At 41.6% G+C, this 20808-nt stretch overlaps 2 protein-coding genes across 2 annotated transcripts in view; one reads left to right on the top strand and one right to left on the bottom strand.

Annotated features, from left to right (window-relative positions):
- The window catches only part of T265_03087 (hypothetical protein), a gene marked incomplete at both ends in the record, with an annotated part of 115624 nt that overhangs the window by 48620 nt on the left and 46196 nt on the right, over positions 1 to 20808 (bottom strand). Inside the window, 2 exons of the mRNA XM_009167492.1 lie at positions 10562 to 10783; positions 14688 to 14775. Of these exons, the coding sequence (XP_009165756.1) occupies positions 10562 to 10783; positions 14688 to 14775 (310 nt within the window). The remainder of the gene's footprint in view (positions 1 to 10561; positions 10784 to 14687; positions 14776 to 20808) is intronic.
- T265_03088 (hypothetical protein) overlaps positions 18564 to 20808 on the top strand; it is a gene marked incomplete at both ends in the record, with an annotated part of 46246 nt that continues 44001 nt past the window's right edge. Inside the window, one exon of the mRNA XM_009167493.1 lies at positions 18564 to 18837. The remainder of the gene's footprint in view (positions 18838 to 20808) is intronic.

Genomic DNA, 20808 nt, shown 5'->3' with positions numbered 1-20808 from the left:
TAGAAATTAGCCTTTCATTGAAGGTCCGGGGACGTTTTCAATACAGAATTCCAAGGCAATCAAACTTATTGAGGAAGCATGACCATATGGCTTGAAACTCTCATTGGATTTATTGTGCAATATAATGCGTTAAGATTCCTTTAAGGGGAGAAATCGCTGCTTAGTTAATTGAATTTACTGATCTAATCTTTAATATTTTTTAATAATTTTCGTCCCAAGCAAGCTCAGGATAAATGCAGATAGTTTCGTTGGGTTTACTTACACATACCTGAGAGACTAGCAAAAATGGTTCCCTCCGTGAATGTCTCTGAAAGAGGTTTGTTGGAAAAGTTGACGGCTTTAAATCGGACCGAAGTGCGATGAGGTTAGAACGTAAGAGGAAGCAGATCACTATAGCTCGGCTTTTTAACGAAAGCCTCCAAATTTCGACTATTTCGTATTTACTAGAGTAAGTTTCCCTGAAAACTCGCATTTTTGCCGGTCTTCTCGGAGTTTTGCCAGGTGCTAAAAAACCGTTTGTTTGTGACCTGGGGTGGTCCCTGAATATCATAAAGATTCATGTTCTTGCATTAGCGGATGTTTGTCACCGGTGTCTGTGAACCCTAAAGTAGAGCAATACCACCGGACTAAATGAGATTTTGCACCCTTCACTCACAAAAATCTTCACTTTCACCGCATACAAAGAGGCTGTGATGCGGCTCGGTATTTAGAAGTCAGCTCCACCGGTGAAGAAATTCTTTCGTCGAAGATGCACTTCAGCATGTCGATGCAATAATAGTGTATAAACATTTCAGTGCACTGAATATGGTCCGTTTTGTGACGCAATCCTACAGACGCCTTGTGTTATGAAAAACGGCGTTTAGTCCCGTTGCACGTGAAATAATCAGGTTTCTGCTTCATGAAATTTCGATCGATTGACATCACGTGATATGGACTGACAAGGTCGATTACTGACGGATAAGGGATTTCGTACGGGATAAATTGCGATCTAAAACTGTTTGTGTTGTCAATCTGAATTTTGTTGCACTTCAATTATGGAATCTACGTTGGGTGGAATAAACTTGCGTAAAACTACACTTTATGTTTATTTAATCCACAGGTTTTTTTAGTGTGGTGTAGATAAACAAGTATTTGGTATGTTGTTCTGTTTATTCTAAGCAGTCCCCAGGTGTTGCGCAATTGAAGTACGTGTTGAAAAACGGCAAAATGAGACATACTTCGCACCCCTAAGGAGATCCGTAACAAAACGCCGGACATTCATATGAGAGACCATTTGAGGGTCTGACTTAATTATGAGGCGTCACTATGACTGGACTGGCAAAATCTTTAGCTCCTGTTCAAGTAGAAAGTTTGGCGTTCGACACTCATTCAGACTGTATCCAATCGCTGTAAGCAACGAAAACATTTCAAGTGAAGTAAAATGGTCCAAAAACGAAACTACTCACAAGGTTGCTGAAAACTCCCCAACAGGCCACTACCGGTTCCACCTTTCTTGAAGCTCATCAGGTAGCCAAAGTCCCCGAGTTTCCGTCAACCTTATGCTTTATTTGAAAAAAAATTGTTTAAGTTGATAAGCCTTACTCAACGACAGACTAATGTAAGGTTCAAATAATAGGCTGCAAATCAAATGGAAAATTTTTGGGACCGATTTGGAAGTCATCGTTTCAGAGAGGTTTGGTGTTGGTGCATTTGAAGGATCGGCTTCCGGTTGATAGTTTTAGGGGCTGTGTGTACAAAACAAAATGTAACGGCAGTACGAATGTTTATATAGGTCAGACAGCCAGGGAATTGCACATAAGAATCGGTTAGCATAAGCGTTCCGAGAAACGCAGATGAATAGTCGAAGTTGCAGCAATGGCAGGGCATGCTCTAGACACTAGGCGTAGGATAGATTTAGAAAATGTGGACATCCTGAGACGGGGTTTAAGATTCACATCACTGTGACTGGTGGCCTAGGCGGTGGAAATCGCCAAGCATCCCAGCGTAAATAGAATAGAGGAGGTAGAACTTGCAAACGTGTGGAGAGCTATCTTAGATCAGCCGGGATGACACGAAGCGGTGTACAGTTATCGGTGAAATGGTCTGGGTCCAAAAGTACAACATCCAAGTAGAGTTAGATCCAATTAACCACCCTCACCTCCATTCCCAAAGCAATTATCCCGGAACCCTTAAACGAACACAGGTGAACAAAATCTGTAGACGACCCCAAGAGAAATTTTCCATTAAGGTATCCTAGATTGAAAAAGCAAGGACGAAAAATCCGGGTTTATCATGAAGACAAATCCTCCCCCTAACCAATCTATCATAGATGTTAGTCATCCCCAATAACTACAGGGACATCAGACTGAACACCCAGCACTGATCACGTCACTAATCATAAGAAATCTCACGGATTGGTTCCCTGACTGCCTTAAAACCCAATCAACCTACTTACTTACTCACTTGGCCTGACTAAGCTTTTGTGTCAAAAGCGAAACGTTTCCCAGCAACATATCCACCGATTGTTTACCATACCCCTCTGAAATCCACCGAGTGTTCACCAAAACTCTCTGAAATAGAGTGCAAAGTTCTCTCTCTCTTGATTAGGCTTGAGATGTTAAAGCTCAGCTATTTATGCGTATGCCCTCTCTGGATAGGCTACATGGGAGTTGAATAAATGACACCTCTATCGCGCCAGTGTAGATGTGAGTAAAAGCTTCAAGAGACATATAAATAAATAAACAAATAAATAAATAGATAAATAAATAAATAAATAAATACTCGTTGTTGATGAGCAGGTTCCTCGAAATCTAAAGACATGTATCCCACTTCCTGAAAGGCACATGCTATCACATAAATTGACACAAAATAGACCATTTTGTTCCGCTTAATTTAAGATTCTGCTTAGAATTTTTAATAAATCCCATCCCAGGATTCCACAACAAACCATTCTTTGTCTAGTGGAATCAAGAAATGAAACCAATCCTCATAGCTGCTATTGAAACCTGCTGATTAATGAATCATTTCCCAGAGCTGACCGCTCTTGGTCTGTTGTGACAGGTGGTTCGAGAAGATGGGGGCGTTAAAATACGCCCGAAATACATTCCAACGTAGTAGGTACAAGTTACTGCTTCTAAAAAACATCTGCCCAATACGGGATACTTCGTTCCAACAATCAGGCCTCTTTCCAAGAAGACCTGTTTGTCAGAAAAATCAGATTTGATTGGTCTTACCAACGCGGCAAACTACATTTTCCATCACTTTTCTTAGAAGAAAAAATCCCACTGACTAGTGGGTTTTTGAGAAAGTTTAGCCCCAGCTGTAAGGTGCATCCGAAGAATCGATGCAGGGCACCCTCAGCGAAGGTTCATTAGTGTTGTGTGGAAGTTTCTAATCTGAAAACAAAACCACAGACATAGCCAGCATGAGTCATATTCACTGAATGGCACAAAGCTTTTACCAGAAGCACTTTAGGACAAGTGCTATCCCAGATTACGGAGAAGTTAATGTAACCGTATAGAGATGTTTGATGACATCGGTGTGGGAGTTAGTTCCCAGCAGCATTTAAAACCTGACAAGACACTGCGAAAGCATCGAATACTTGTAGACTGCAATGCACATATTAGAATTTACGTTCAACAGTTGTCCACGTGATAACTCTGATATATCCCCTCATCAGGGCCCATCAGCGGTGCATTTCCTAGCGTTACCGAGGTTTGAACTCCGGACTTCGGCGACCGTGTTACCTTTATTCCACCAGTGTACGCTAGGCGCACATGAATTATCACGTCAGCTTTAATAAGAGCGAAATACGACTCCAGTGTTTCCCTCCTCTTAATGTGAACTCGCCGGAATAATTGCAGCAGAACAGAAGACTTTTTCGAACGAGAGTGATGTGAAAGTCAGCCCCACAGCTAACCCCCTTAGAAGTGAATTGTGCAACATGTTCAGTATGACCACTACCTCCTTGTTGTTGCTGCTGTAACGATCAATATTTGGGCCATGTTAGCGCATGTTGCTATATAATAAATGGGTTGCCTAAATTTATTCATGTTATATGGGACGGAGTCGGTGAGCATCGATGCTCTGATGCTACTCCAGCAGTCTCTCCTTGGTGTGTAAACATTCAGACTGAGGTTTGTTGAAGACAGTAGTTCTCCAGAGAATGTAAAATGATTTGGTTTTAGATTACGCTCAAGGTTAGATTCAAACGGAAATTTTTGCCCGGCAGTATTTGCGAAACAGTAGCTCTGTGAACGAAAAGTTCAGTCGTTCCCCTTGGCGATGAGTTTTATGGTCGATAACAATGTTCTTTGTCTGGAGTGGGTTGTTGCTCTGATGATTTTCCAAGAAATAACGCCAGAACCACTTGAAAACCTCTTGAGCTTTGGTGTTGAATTGCGCATGTGTAATACGTCCATTATGACTTGACTGCATGATCGCTAACACGTTCAGAACCCGCCAATTGAAACCAAATGGGCCATCGCTTGTGAGCGTGATAATAAAGATATGGTATTGGTTACTAGTGAACGTAGTTGGTAAAATGATCGCATTTGGAATAGAGCAAACTTTGGGTTGGCAACTATAGCCGACAATTTTCCCAACTTTATTTGTTTGAAAGTAACTGGGTTGCAATTAATGTGCATTGGATAAAAGGTCGGTTCATCAGTGTATTTTTGAATGTTTATTTCAATAGCCTTATTTTAACATGAATTAATACATCGAGTAAATCTGTCCCACATTACGGTGGAACAACGTATATAGCAGACAGTCATCCTCGATGACGTTTTGGATGGTGGAACTGTATAAGGTTAGAGGGAGTATTTACGTAACCCAACTTAAATACCACGTTTTACACCGCATATTCTACCGCTTAAACTGCTTTCGTGCGAATCCTTAAACAGTGTCCCTCCTATAACCGTATTTTGTAACTTGAACGACCTTGCCCACCAAATGAATCCAGTGCTCCCGGAATCAGTTGTGACATGAGGCTGTGTCACACTTACAAAACATTTGTAAGGCTCAGGCCCCTATATACTATTTTTATGTAGGGACAAATAGTGGTTTGATGGCTTCCATAAGTGATGTGCTGGTCAAGAGTGTTTGGACATCCATGCCCGATCTCCTTAAGCGGAGCATAATGTGGTCCTACGAAATAGCCGCTGATGTCAACGTTAACCTGAGTGAATACTATTGGTGGACAGGTCAACAGGGGCCTGTTGAACAGGATGGCGTAAATCAGATCACCAGTGCACCAGCTTAATCGGTTTTTTACTCCAAATTGCATCGGGCAACCGCAATCCTACCACAAAAGTGCCATAAGAATGCTTTCGAAAAAGTATCCAAATATCGCGTCTTTATTCGGCAACGGTTAGTCAGTAGTCGGATGGCCACTGGTAGTATTCCCTAATACGGTAGTATAGCCGAGCAAATAGTGCTTAGAAGTGGGTGCTAGATTACTTTGAGTAAACCACTGGCTCTTTTGTGATCCGCGAGTTCACTTTCGCGCAGACATGTGTACCCACAAATCGCCTAAGCTCACCATTAGTGATGGGAGCATTTGTTGAAACACCAGTTGATTCATTGCGCTGTGCTATAATAACGCAACCAAGTTCCTAATTCCAGCACATCCTGCCGATGATGTTGCAGTTCAAGTCATCGAAAATACCGAGTTCTCTGCCCAAGACTTTGACGAAAATAACGACTCAGCAATAAATCACCCTGATACGCCATAGCAAACAGACTACTGAGCAGATTAAGTCAAAACTGGAGACCAGGAGACTGAATAACATGAGACGATAGTTGGCAGTTCAGGTGGCCTATTCCATGCCCCCAAAGCTATTGCCAACAGAAAACCTTTAAAATGAAGAAAAGAGCGGTAATTGTGCCACCGTGCATGTAACTTAAATAGCATGTCATGTGTTCATGCAGTATAGGTAAAAAAGGCCACACTATGGTCTTTGTTGACATTATAAACTAATATTTTGAACCACCGATTCTCTAAACCGGCGTTTCATGCAGGAAAAGAATTTTCACTTAAATTTTCGTCCGGTGGGCTTGTTCAACAGTAATAACTTTCATTTAGGCAAAGTTTTAATTGCAACAGAGGGCTATTGTATTCGTTAGCGTATGGCTCCTTGTAATGCCTCTCAAGTCCCCCGCTTCTAGGCGCCCGAAATTCCAGGCTGCGTAGGTTTTTGAAATATATTCAACTGATTATAGTATATTTACACACGTTAATAAGAGGTTGTTCGATAGATCATATTATGACCCTTAGAGTATCCGAAGTTTGCCTGGGCATTTCGTAGGCCAATTAGTGGAATAATTTTGCCAGAACACAATTCCATAGTGCGAATCAAGTTGATATTTTCTGAAAATGGTTCTTTATTCACAGGGAAAAGTTCGGTTTCACACAGTGAGATCCCGAAACGGTTGATTGTGGATATTAAAAGAACAATGTAAATGCATGCTGGCAGTATTTCCGTGCTACCTTCAGGAGTTCCTTCGACATCTGACAGTTGTACATGCACTGATTTCTGTCTTGACAAAATTTGGCTTATTCCGCAATGCGATGATACTCAGCCGCCAAGAGAATGGGACACGGGCCATTGTGATTCGTTTTCATTGCAAACTACTCATGAGTAGCATTCACGTAGTTGAATTTTTCCTGATTTGATGGATCGTGATTGCCTGTCGATTTTTCCTCGTTAAACGACTGGTTTCGGAAGACTATTTTTTTAATCATGTGATCAGTTCTTCACTGTTGACTAATCATTTACGACTGAATTCTTCCCAGTTCTCATTGGTATGTCAAAGAATATCGGTATAGCAATCCCACTGATACTTGCTTTTTGGTCATATGGCAGACACAGCACCCATGAACGATAACAGATTTCCGAGACGATAAAATACAACAAGATTTAAACACCATTCACTAGAGCACACTGGAATGTTCAAGCTCAACAAACGGTATAGATGAGATGAATGCATCTGGCCACATGTATGCCACGCTGTTGACCGAGTAATTGGAGTGGAAATTATCCGCGTATTTGAGGCCTAACGCACCATGGATGGGGGGCGGGTAAAAGCTGAAGCATTGTCATTTGCTCATTGCGGGGAACTGCAGCATCCAAGAGACCACGAAGTCCTATAGCTTTAACAAAGCTTTCTTTAGAACACAACTATGGTAGCGTGTGTAGACTTTGTGCCCGTATATAGCCAAGGGCACTGGAAAGGGTGCAATATTCAGTGGTCAAACGAAATGAAATGATTCTCCTATCACATCCCCGAAGGGAGCATGCCTATACTATCTGACAAGACGCAGTTTGAGGAGATCTCGGGGCAACATGTAAGATATACAAAGGATTCCCTAGAAAGTGAACTGATATCTCTCATCTCCTCAAAACAAGAGGCCGTAAGATGAGCCTTGAAAAATTGAGCAGAATTCCGTCTGTGGTCGTATATTTCTCCACCTGATTAGTGAGTTTTTGTAATGAATCAGTACATATGTTGGTGGCACGTGAATCAGTTGCGAGTTTCAAACTTATGTACAATGAGCAAGTTTATGTTCGCAGAACTGCTGTGCTCAAACGTTTCCAAGTAATGTACTGACCGCCCCTGGGTTGTCTCTATCCGACAATAGGCAGGGCAGAGAGGGCTGTACGAGGTGAACGGTCTAACTGGTGTATTTTGACCAGCTGGTCTATCCAGTGTGGATGAACTCTCTCGAAAATGATCTGACGTGCTTTGGCATTACTGGTCTGGTGTTCCCTCCAGAATCCCGCAATCCTCCTGAGGAATCTATGGTCAAACACATAGGGAATTCACTGATCTACATGTTTAAATTTAAAACAAAGTGTAGTGCAATGCATTTCAGATGTCATGGGTGATCTTCAGGGAATTCTGTTTTCACTCATTTGGGAGCGCCTAGTTCAATTACGCCGATTTAACTTTGGCCTTTCCCAATTACAGCGCATTGAACCTAATTTGTTCATTCAAGTAGAATGAGAAGGACTCGGCACTAAAAAATCATCAAAAAACATAATAGTGGGGACTGATTTAATTGAATTTGTACTCTACAGTTCGTCATATGTTGTCGGTAGACTGCCCTGGTGACAGCAGCCGCGGAAATACAGCGGCAAAATCATGAGGACAAGGAGTTTATAATTTGTCTACTAATGAGTAGTATAGATAAAAACTATTCTTCACAAAAGATTCAAAATCCCGGACTTTTGCCAATTCATTTGTAGATATAGGGAAATTTCAAAAGCCAAGCGAATTAATATTCTGGCTCTACTGCCTGGTTAACGTGGATGGACAAACGGTTAGTCACTCAATGATGCGTGGAAAAATTGTCGTCTAATTTTTTGCGGTAACCTACGACCAAGCAGCCCTGAAAACCATTCAGACCTAACGCTCAGTTAAAGCATGTCCGTAAGATGCCTGGAAGGTTCAGTTTTCCGAAACCGAACAGCAACCAACGACAACGACTGCCACACGCTTCAGCTGGAAAGAGAAAATCCAGGAGACACCCGGGTTCGAACCGGGGACCTCTCGATCTGCAGCCGAATGCTCTACCACTGAGCTATGCCTCCGACAGTGGGGGCGAATATCATGCAATATGATGATAGTCGTTCACACTCCAATGCAGTGGTGGCGTTCGAATGGTCATGTATGGTCACGAGGCAATTGAAATCCGCATGTACGCCAGCTAAAATGGCAATCCGTACTTGCCTGGCCTAATCACCCAGTGTCTTATAATCACCAAATTCAGTTTTTTATATTAGGAAATAAGACTGCGTTCTACTGCTAGCTTGTCATAATTTCACAGTTTATAAGATAAGCTTGAACGGCCTCTGGGACCATAGGGCAGTAGGGTGACACCCCGCTGTGGTGATGTTCAGAAAACATATTGGACTACGTATTGGGTACAAAACTGAGAAGATGAGACAGAATTTTCACGACTAGTAAGCATGACACGCCGACTCATTTCCAAAGTGCAGAAACAGCATCTGGTTATTAGCTTGACGTTGCGCAGTACCTGAGGAAGTGGTTTATGCAATATTTCTTGAGTAACAGTAAGTTTGTGGTTAAGAGCTCGGGACAAATAGTCAAGTTACACAGCTGTACTCAGAACAGTATAAATTTTGTGTCCTGCTTCCATGAGTATTTCAGGGGAGAATCAGTATGCTACCCATGAATTGGGAAAGGTACTTGAGAAGGTCAATTTGCAGTGTGACACAATGTCAAACGGGGGCAGCAATTCTGTCCTTGGAAACACTCAACCCAGTTGGGCCTACCTTCACTTGTGACAGGAGTTTGTCATTAGGATTTATGAAATTACTCTTATTCCATCTACTTACCATAATAACCGTGATAATTTCGCGGATACTGTGGTTCCCTAGTATGGTTCGCCTCTGGGATCCGGTCAGAGAATTCCCTATTCTCAAGGTAGATTAAATCGATTCAAATGTTCAACTTTTTGTACATTATACTCTGCATATCTGTATACATTACATATGTGGTACACGTAACATACCATGTGGCGCACACAATAGGCACTGAAACACCGTATGTTAGCAGGAGCATCAGTGCCAAACTCTGATTATCCTTTACGGCTCAAGCTTGAGACTTCGGTTTTCGGGTCTTCTAATCAACCAAACGAGTTTTCTTTAGGTCCTGAGAGGAACGATTACCATAATTCCTATTGCGTTGATCACCTAGCTCGGTTGCCGGTTACAAGACGTAGCCTCCATCACGCCTTATAAACAATATGCAGTTAATCGGGAATTTAGCTGGGATTCATAAAGTAACACTTCATTGCCTCCGATAAAGAAACTGTTCTGTTCTTTTGGATTTAAGTTGAAGAGTAAGTTAGCATTCGCAATAGGTGGTCCCGTAAATGGGGCCACTTGATATTGATGCATTTCTGATCGAGTTTTGCTTCTATTTTTCGTATATTAATCTCAAGGGAAAAACTTTGTATATTAGAAGGTTGGCGATGTGATTCGCTACGTGACTGCAGGATTGGCTCTGTCAATTCCAAACGGAGTTACGGATTCCTGGATTCGAATTTGTTCCAGCATTCGCGGACCAACCGCTTTCTCATACCTATATATATATATATATATATATGTATATATACCGTCATATTACTTTGCATGATTGTGAGTGCGAAATTCTAAAACATTAAATTTAGAGTTCTAAACTGAAATTTTACTTATGTTGTCAGTAGTTCTGCTTATATATACAGCATCCACCTCTGTGGGCACCACTTTTCTTCACGGATGTTAAGTTCCAGTTTCACAGGTTGCACCCAAATCACCCAAGCGGTTCGGGTGAGTCAAAATCTGGATCGTCAAACACGACTGAAGCATTCTCTCTTTCATCTTTTGTGGTGAAGATGATGTGTGATTCCATTATGAACATATTATTTTGCTATCGAACAAGTACGAACTAAACACTATCTCTAACTTAGGCCGCCACAGCACTGTCAGCAAAGTTTGGTTCGTTCTCGCTTAAGGTATCAAAAGAACAAACTGTTTCATCAAAAGCGGCAAGTAGTCGACCACATTAGACTTACCTTGCTGGTAGCTTCAACAGAATTCGGGATTTTGGTGGAGGTTTCGCCTCGTAAGTGGAGCCGGTCTATGCTGAAAAGTCCAGCAGCACGGTGCAGCTGATTCCTCCATTTTTTGGAATAAATAGAACTGAGCTTCAGTTGAATCTCCGGGATCGTCAAAGCCAGCGAGTTCACGGGCGGCAACAAAGGCCTGGGTCTGCAGGCTACCTCCAGCCGTAGCAACTAGTGTAGGTAGAAGAAATCATGTTTATGCTTTTTTAAGCTTGTGACATGTGTGATCTACCTTGCAAAAAGTTTACCCGTCGCACTGATGTCTGGCACGGGGCGGCTTAGCATCGACTTCCCATTTTCAAGAGGGGTCCTAAGCCGTCTGTTTGAAAAAGGGGTTGGATCCTGGGCTGGTCCATTAGATTCTCCAGATAACAGATTTTGATCATAGAAATTTTCAGTTCGCATGTGCAGTATACTTATGTGACAAACTTTAGACACAGTGCGGCTGACAAAACTGACCAGAAGCACCCTCGGTAGTGTCCGAAGACGAATTTAGAATTAATTTTATTTACAATGCTTCAACTACTTAAATTATGACTGCAATAAGAAAGGGTTATTTGACAAGATATACTGCAGTCCGACTGATCAGAATAATAATGGGTTACCTGAGGGTTGGTAAAGGTTTCGAACACCCATATAATCATGTGTGATTTGTATAGCGTGGCGGTCCATCAAAACCTAGGCAGTGGAGAGTATAAAAAGGATGTCCACTCCTGCAAACGCACAACCTAAGTGCCGTACATTTATCCGAAACCGTTTGTACGGTAGTCGGACTACGGGAGTAATATGGATTACGAATATATGATAGCCAAGTAGCCTTCCGATTTGGTCTCAGATGAGGTACACTTTGGGACTTCAGTGCATATTCAGGCATTCTCGAGTCAAAAGCGCAGCAGGCATCAGACAGACAACTACCTGAATGTACACTTCATAGACCGTGTTCAAATACCAGCACTCTTTTGATTGGTGGAAGATACTGCTCGAGAAAGAACTTCTTCAGTGATTTGCTATTTCCAGCCTAGTAACTGTTCGGACGATTAAACCTGTTAGATTGTCGGGTAAAACGGCACAACCGAAAACTCCACATTCCAATGTAACTTATCTCGATTCATTTATTTCGTTTAGTTCAAGAATTGTTCAGGGTGCTATTGAAACGGTAAGTTCTTCGGTTTCAAAAACCAAAAGTTTAATGCGTGATAGAGATGAAAGTACGGCGAGGGTCACACTTAAAGCTCAAACTAGATAGATCAAACAACAGTCGAGTTAAAGGGCAGAAAGATGTGTAGCAGACTCTAGCATTCTCTGCAAAACCGGTCCTCAATCCTGATCGTGCGCTTCAAATCGGGACGACGTTAAAAAAATCAAAATGCAGAGGGTGAAATGGGTAAGGTTTCAAGCGAACAGTTGTTACACATTTTCAATGCAAAAAAAGAACTCAAGAAGATAGAAACGTAAGATAAATTCCGCTGTATCAAGGAACTGAGAAGACCTTCAAATTACCCAAATTGGGGTTTAACTCCAGCTCGTAAGAACGCGGCTTTATGAGGAAAACTGTGGTTTTGGTTTGCTCATCATACTGCCATAAAACAAAAAACATTAGTTTAGTTGCCATGCTAAGGCCATCAAGATCAATTAAATGGAAAAATTCAGTGAACATGCTAGTCATCGATTGACCTTTAAAGGGAGCATGGATGGGTATGAGCCGTTAAGATGCTTGTGGCCGTGCCATTCGGTGCATCAGAAGGTTGAATCTCCGTGCAAACTGATTTCGTGCGGACAGCCCGGGATTACTTAGTCTAATGCAGATTACCTCAGCAAGACTTGGCAATTATATTCTCGTGGACTCTGAAGGCGTAGGAAAAACACGGCAGGTGTTTATAATCCACTTTGCGGTTTTGAATATAACTGTGTTTGCTGTGTGTACTTCATCGGGGTAAGGCCCAAGAGTCACTTCCGATATATATCTATTATTTTAGCCAGTTTATAATGCTTGACAAGTCCAAAAAAATACATAGCATCTATGGGATAAAATTGAATTAGAGAACCACAAGTTCTTTCGTGTTGTAAATCGCACTGCCACCTTCGAATGGGAAAATGCACATACACATACACGGAGTAAACCTTCGCTTCTCGTTCAGTCGCACCATTTTTCCTTTACAAAACGAAGTTGGTAACAGTGCCACGAAATGCCTTCAATGGATGTATTGCAGATAGAATAAATTTTCCATTGTCCCATAAACTGATTATTAAATCAATCCATCCTGTATTTGAGTCCATGAAGTTCCTTTGCTTGTCACATACAGACTCATTAATGTACGTGTGATGTGAAGAAATTTCGCTGGCACGTAGATCGAGTATTCGGTAGCGTTAAAAGGCTCAAAATTTTCGTTTACTCTCATTTCCATAGTCTACAAGATTGCTACTGTTTGATCAGTTTGCTGTTGTTCAGTTCACCGAGCTTCGCAACCTGCTTGAATGGTAACAAAGAGAAAATTAGTTACTTACAAAATAGAAAGTAGTCAGGTTTCTTGATAGCCTAAGGAGGTTCGAAAATTCCGATCGATATTTTGTTTTGTAAATACAGTCGGTTTATGTCTAAAAGCAACGAACACCGTACAGCTGTTTCGGCTATATTTGAAATCATCAGCATAGCGATTTTTTCGGACACCTGGGAATGTTTCAGTCAATATCTACCGGTTGATAGCTAACGACCATGCCATTCGACTAGGCTTGCTGAACAGTTTGGGCTATCATATTGTTTGACAGAATTTTGGACATACAAGCCCTCATAGGGCAGTTTCATGAGTATGTCTCGAATGTCTAGGACGGTGTCGCGATTTCGTACATCCTATGTGGCACGTTGAAAAGTCCCGGATCTTCGTAAGCAGTCAGAATTTACTTCACCCTAGCTGGGTCAGTGTTTTTGTACAAGTCTCCCCCTAAAATACCTCAGTATGCATACGTTGTAGTTTTCCATTTGTGCCCGAGTTTCACAAAACAACCCACAAGTTCTACTGTTGTGGGTAGGCCTTTATGTGTTTAACTTAATAAAGGGGACCTGGACACTAAGTTTAATCGTTTCCGGTCCGCAAACTTTGCATCGCTTTACACAGTCTCATTGATTTCCTGAATGCATTAACTGGAGTTATCATTTCCTCCAACGACCACAATTACTTCTTGGGCAGCAGATATTTTGCATCGCTTTACACAGTCTCATTGATTTCCTGAATGCATTAACTGGAGTTATCATTTCCTCCAACGACCACAATTACTTCTTGGGCAGCAGATATGCGCGCACAGGGTTCATACCAACAGGGGCAGTGTTAACCGTCGTTAAATGAGGAAAACAAGGCCAAGGAAAATTATTAGTAGTATTTATAGCATGCTGCTTCGCACTCGCCTTAGAGTCGTGATTAAGTGAATACGTCTCGAAGTTATCGGTTAGGCACATGCTACTGCGCAGTCCCTAGTCTGAGTGCTGGCGCCTGCAAGATAAATGACACGCTTAGCTTTTAAAGCAGCTGGTGGGACTGGTCAGATTTATTCATCATGCATATCCGAGCCTCGGATCACCCGTTGTTTCTCACACGGTCGTCTAGGAACATCCTACCATTTACTTCTTACAAGGTTACAGTGAGCCTCAAGTGATGATACGTAAGACGAATGATGAAATCGCACAAATGGACAGCTATTCCTCTACCTTTTTCTTTTCAACTGCCCCGGGGCGCTCTGTCAGCATCTAAGATATCGTACTATGCGAAGCGTTTCCAAAGACTGAGAATTCTGTTTGCATTATTGGGTGTTACGGCTTCCTTGGTCCTTGTATTCTTCCACCTCTCCGTCACGAGAATCTTTTATTCCTTCGCACAAACAAACATTGCTAGCTTCTTTTTGTCCAATCCTGAAACATAGACAAATATGGGCTCATTCTATCCAGATTCTATTTAGAGGTCAGGGTCAATTTCTGCCATCTCCTTTATCATTTATGTATTGCTTTGAGCATTGTCCCACTTCTAGGCGATCTTTCTGTCCCCAGCATTACGTGAAATAAATCCCGTTTTTTAAAGGCGCTTACCAGATCTGATTTCCATGTTTGCCGAGTTAATTGCCATTGCATACGCTTGACACGCAACCAATCTTTACCAAGTTTGTTTTCTGTGGGCCTGAATGAAAATTCATGTGGAATTTGTTGAAACTTGCATTTGAAGCACCTTGCTCCATGGAGTGGGCAATGAAAGTGCTATTATCAGGCAAGTATGTCGAGAGCACCCTGGAAAATTCATCTTGAACTTCGTGCAGTAAAGTACCATCAAGGAGTACGAGCTTCGTCTTTTTTGAATAATCACCTTGAAGTTTACATCTAATGGTCAACTCCGGTGCATAGAAGTTATCCAAGCATATTATAAATACTCGCATGCGCAGGAAGGATGTGTTAGATCAGCACACATGAGACGTTTTTTATTTAAGCTTGCCCATTAAGGGAGGTTTGCTTTTCCCCTACCACTCCTACGCAGGAGGAAGTTGATGTTTGCGTACCCTAATTCTGCTGACTTCCTCACAATCTGTTTCCAACATTTTACGCGACAAAATAGAAAATTACACCGTGGTTCCATCAGCGTTCAATATTTTACCTTGGTCCAATCTAACTGGGATAAATTTGTGAATTTCATCTATATCATTTTAAAGGACGTTCTTTCCATCTCCGCACATGTGACTAAAATTTCTGTAGCAACATCGACGGTAAACAATAAAATTGTAGATACCTGAGCCATACCTCATCCTCCAAAATAAAAAAAACTTTGCGATAACCGGAAGGTTGCAACTCCCATGTTTCATGCAATTATCACAGATCATATCCACGATAGATTATGACTGAGATATTAAAGGGAATCTCTTCTATCCTCTGAAATCATTGAAAGGTGGCGCAGCTGATCCTTCAGAAATTTTGGCTCATTCTTATGTGGGATGTACTCAACGGTGGGTCACTTTCAATGTGTTACTAAAGCATTTCCTCAAAGGATATGGCGTTCTAAATAGTTATCTGACCTACGTTTGGAGGAGGTTCCACAGACGTTTGAGTAGTTCCTGGATGAAATAGCCTCCGTAGAATTGTTACCCTTTGGAACGTCACTCATTTTCACATGTGGTATTCCCACGTTAGTGTTAGGAGTCAAAACGTCGAATGGAAGGCTGATCGCCTGACTGGGTCGTAGTAGGGTTTGTCTGATCCAATTAGGGACACCCCCGCTGCGACTTGCCTGTCAAACCACTGTGATTACTAGCAACGAGACGTGGAATGTATTAACTAGCCTGTAGGCATCCACGTAATTCAGGCTGGAGATGTAATCCTTCGGCCAAAAATGGACCAGTGACTTCTTATCAGCCCATCGAAAGTAATCTATAGAACCTACTATTTCTTTGGCAATTTCGCGTTTAAGTTTTTAACCTAAGTTCCATAAGAAACCGAACTGAGTTGACCGATTCAATATGCCAGGCATATTCGTGGCTCAAAAATAGGAGCGGCTATAATATGGACGGAAAAGGCGGAAAAGGGCGACACTTGGAAGCAAAAAATCTACTCACGAATTGATGGCTAGTAGACGTGGCGTAACTTTGTGTGGAAGCATTCTGATAAATTTTGCTGATTTTTTTTAAATATCCACACTTCGCATGTTATCTATATCCTGTGCATTGTTTAGTGAGTGAATACGAACTATCATCCATGGCTCTGCATGATCCTTAATATCTGAATAAATTGCTACAAAAACCTCGTCATACTTATTGGGAATCTATCTATCAGCTATTGATTATTGCAGCGTTCATCAGCCGAATGGCTGACAACTAAATCAGGTGCGCTAGGCTGCGCGTTTTTAACAGCCTCAAATAGATTGGCGGCCGTAACATTTGGTTTTCATCTTAAAGTGAGCTAGTTGGGCCATGACGTTCAGCACTTCCATAGTTACATTTCGCAGTAAAATTTTAATTGCATTCACAGTGCTTGTGACACTGCTGAAAAGATGCATTACCATTACATCGCGCACCCTTAAAGTAACAGCTTTTGCTCTGCTCTTGGCGTGCTACATATTGTAGAACTATTGTAGACATATTTAGGGGAAATCACGTGTTGAATGTTTAATTTTGCTCGCTAACAAAATACTGCATGGTATCAAGGGGTCTCTTGCCATGATTTTTGTTAAACCATTCTACGTTTTGATCAATATTATTGAGAAAACATGTTCGCTAGATCTCTTTTAAACAGTCGCACTTTTCAGACCCTTTGAATGGTGCCACAATGCTAAATGTTCATTGTGGTAGTAAGATGCATGTGATTTTTTCCTAGATAACATTCTGGGATAAAATGTGGAGTTTTGAAAACTTCGAAACCATATGTGGATTAGTATGATTTTAGAAAGTCCCTGCTGCACGTCATGACGGACAAGAAAGTTACCACGTTGAAAAAGTTTTTTTTCACGTATGAAGCCTGCGTGGTGGAATTTAATGCATAGCCGTAAAGTACAACAACTTTCAACTCGCTGTTAGTGGAAGTGGCGTGTCTTTCGTTAAATTGCTAACTGGAAATCCACTACTGTGCTATTTACCATTTTTACTATAACTTCGACGATCTCGTTATCACAATAATATATATGTATATGTATATATACGTATATATATATATAATATTGATGCTTGTGGGTTATCTTCACGAAATGGATCTGGGGAACCACTGTATTCAAAGGGGGATGTTCGTCATTTTATCTCCAGCATTAATGACAGTGGCATTCTAAAACCGTTAATACTACTCACTGAAACGGTTCTTTCACAGATGGGCGAAGAGAAGTTGGCTGTATTGATGCCTCTTACATAAGATACCATTCTATAATACTTTCTTCTACGTCTACTCAGTATGCTGATCTACTACACTGTTCTTGCTCTCGATGATTTTGCAAGCTGCCATTTGACTTAGGAAATTCCCAAGTTTCAATGTCGCCCTTAGTCGTTGCCGAGTATGATGTAGTAAAATGCAACCTTGGTATGCACAACTGCGTTCGTTCTTGACTGTGTTGTTCTTTTCAGCATCTCAAGAAGCTATTTTGTCGGGCAGATCATTGCCCTAGTGTGGAAGCGAAGTTGAAGCAAGCAGTTCGGTTAGGAAATGTGGTAGACAACAAAGCTTGTTCACACAAATTGGTACCGAGTTACAATCTAATGCTAGAAAGCCATGTGCCTTTTACATTCAAGGTTGCTGTTGCAGCGGATTTTGCACTGTGGCTAGCTGATTAGGAGACCAGTATCACCAGTAACATACACCTTTACAAAAACTCCGGTACCACAATCCCTAAGAAATGCACCTCCTTACCCCAACAGGGCAGTCTCTGAGTTGGTTTACCAGCCAGCGTCCTATTAACTACTTTATTGCGGCCCGACCGGGTGGCATTGCTTACTGCACGTTTGACTGTTCCGAAGTTTGTTGAGCGCAGTGTGTAGGATACCAAGACTGGAAAACTGTCTAGCATGTGCGGAGAAAGAATGTACGGATTCCAGGACATCAACCACCCATACCAAAGTACATGGAGGCGTATCGGCAGAAACACCCTTGTGAATGTTGCTTTCTTGTGTTTCAGAAGCAACACACGACTAGTGAAAATCAATCAGGGCACCTTCACTGGTATGTTCGTCTTTTTTCAGCTGCCTTGTGCGTGCTAATCGTTTGCTCATTGGTCAACCAAACTAAACATCATTGTTCGAGGACAGTCGGCGAAAACCTCCGCAAAATACCACTGTCCATTGTATACAACCTGAACCCCCACAAATAGTCAGGCCATCTTTACTTCTGAACTATCCCATATCATAATGGGTCAGCCCAATTGGTGGAGTTGTGCATACACCTACATATGTGGCCGCACATGCGTGCGCAACCCAATGCAGTTGAACAATATTCACAGGAACCTCGAACACACGGAGGTTGCTGACCACAATTTTGACAGCACATTTCGGTTGACATTTGTCCCAAACATTAGTGAGTGAAGGGACTCATCGCACTTGGGGCACAACTGGTCCGTATAATCCAAGGTTTCCGGTTCAGTTAACTGTTTCGGTCGGCCCTCATTACTGGAATCATACGATAGTCTCGTAATTTTCCAATGATCCCGCACCAGTCTCAAGTGAAACTGGTGACTGGTTCTGAGCAAAGTTCAACTCCCTTTTGACACTCAGCATCTATTTAGGTAAGTCACATCGATTGGTGTGTGCACTAGCAAACATTATAGTTCACTGCAATGCAGCAGTACCCTCTAACGTTTCTCAGTGGGTTCAGTAATTTACTGTCACATTGTTGTTTTGTTTGGTACAATTAAAGATTTAAGGACTTGGTCCTGCGGTCTTAACAAGTTCGCTCAATAGGTTAATGCCTACCGAGTCGTACTTCTATGTTCCTTCTTATCGGGTTCAATTTGTCCAAATGCGAACCCCGGCCGCAACTAGTCTTACAGAGGGGATGAATTTTATCACACTAACATAGTCATACCATTTCAGGTCACGACAAAGCCTTGGACGATCACCTCAGTATTTCTCATCTTATTGTATTTGCATAACTACATCATAAATGCTATTTTTGTAGCAAGCTAGCAAGGACTGGCGAACATTTTCGGAATTAGAAGGAATAATTTTCACCCATTTGGTCAGTAAAAATGTAACATTCACTCGTCTCCCACATGAAATCCAACACCAGTAAAACTAATTAGTACTGGCCCAGCGGTAAGCAAGTAACCGTCAATTTAAGAGGTAAAAGGCTGTTTAAAATATGCACCGCCTGAAAATTAAGCAAACACTTGAGGACGAGAAGTCATTGAACGATAACAAGAACGGTGATCCACACAAAAGCGGTATGCGGAAACATGCACAGTTTCTTAAACTACCTGAAACGGAAAATTTGAACAGAGCCGTATTTGATGCTGATTTTGGGCACGAATTTATTCTCCTAAGTTCTTAACACAAGACAGCGAATCAAAAACTGCCCTTCATAGGGGTTCTGGGCCGAATTGGGCTAAAATGTGTCAAAAAGATTGAGCACCATATGGTGTAAAATATGGAATTTTGACTTTGCGAATTCCGCACTCTTTTTCATAATACTCGGAGCCATGTTTGTCCTCCTGTGGTGGTCGAATTATTTCAATGAGTTCAGAATGTTTCAAACATCCTAGGGAACACCCAACTAGGCGCACCTGACAGGTAGGTCAACGGATCAAAATAACTGGATCGTTGTTCGAATCGTTGGGTAAACCTGACGTAATAATTCAAGTGCACTTGGTATGCCCCAGTGCACTAGTGGCTACAAGCTTGCGACATATGCCAGATAACCCGAGATCGAATCCAGGCAGTTGCAGTAAAGTGTACGCCGAATAGCTCTATCAAATCTGAAACTTGAGTCTAGTACTTCCTTTCCTTGGAGTGCACTTAGCAGAATAACCACTTCGAAACAAAAGGAGTATTGATAATTTTACAGTTTCTTAAGTAGGATGTATGAAGCATTTGACGCGATTTTGAAAACTAAATAATACAATTTCTTTGATAAATATATCCACTGTATGATGGCCATATGACTGTTCCGCACATTTTTACTTTCTTTTTACCTAGTAACTAGTATGGGGAACGGCTGTAGCTGAGAATGTGAAGTAGAGTCTGTGCTTAGATGTAAATATCGTTGGGTTAACAGGGTTAACTAATAACTGGCACAAATTACACACAGGATTTCAAGCTGTATCCTCTCCTTACGCTTTCCCGTATGTATTAGTGAAATTAAAAACTCAAAATGCGTATTCCGATATCTCGTTAAGTAATTACACTTTGTGTATAATATCTGAGTAAAATATATCCTTGCGATTTCCGTCCTTTTGTTTCATTATTGCCTGTATCTGATAGAGAGTGTTTTTAAAGCCAAACAAGAAAAGAAGCTAAGTTGGTGGGGCGATGGGCGTGGTACGTAAAAACAGGTCAGTCGCTCGGTAGATATCCATGAATGTTATTTGGTACTTCTCCTGAAGTTCATGAATATTGATCCTAGTTAAACATTAGAGTTTTCGATAATCGAAACGACAGTTCAGCCAACCCACATGCAATTCGGTTTGCATAGATAACGGTGTTTCAAAGCATGTCGGCTTGGCCTTTCTCAATTAGCTTTCTTCGGTGGTTTATTCGGC

Source organism: Opisthorchis viverrini, assembly GCF_000715545.1.
Source record: "Opisthorchis viverrini unplaced genomic scaffold opera_v5_42, whole genome shotgun sequence".
NCBI lineage: Eukaryota > Metazoa > Platyhelminthes > Trematoda > Opisthorchiida > Opisthorchiidae > Opisthorchis > Opisthorchis viverrini.
This window is presented reverse-complemented; position numbering and strand designations above follow the sequence as displayed.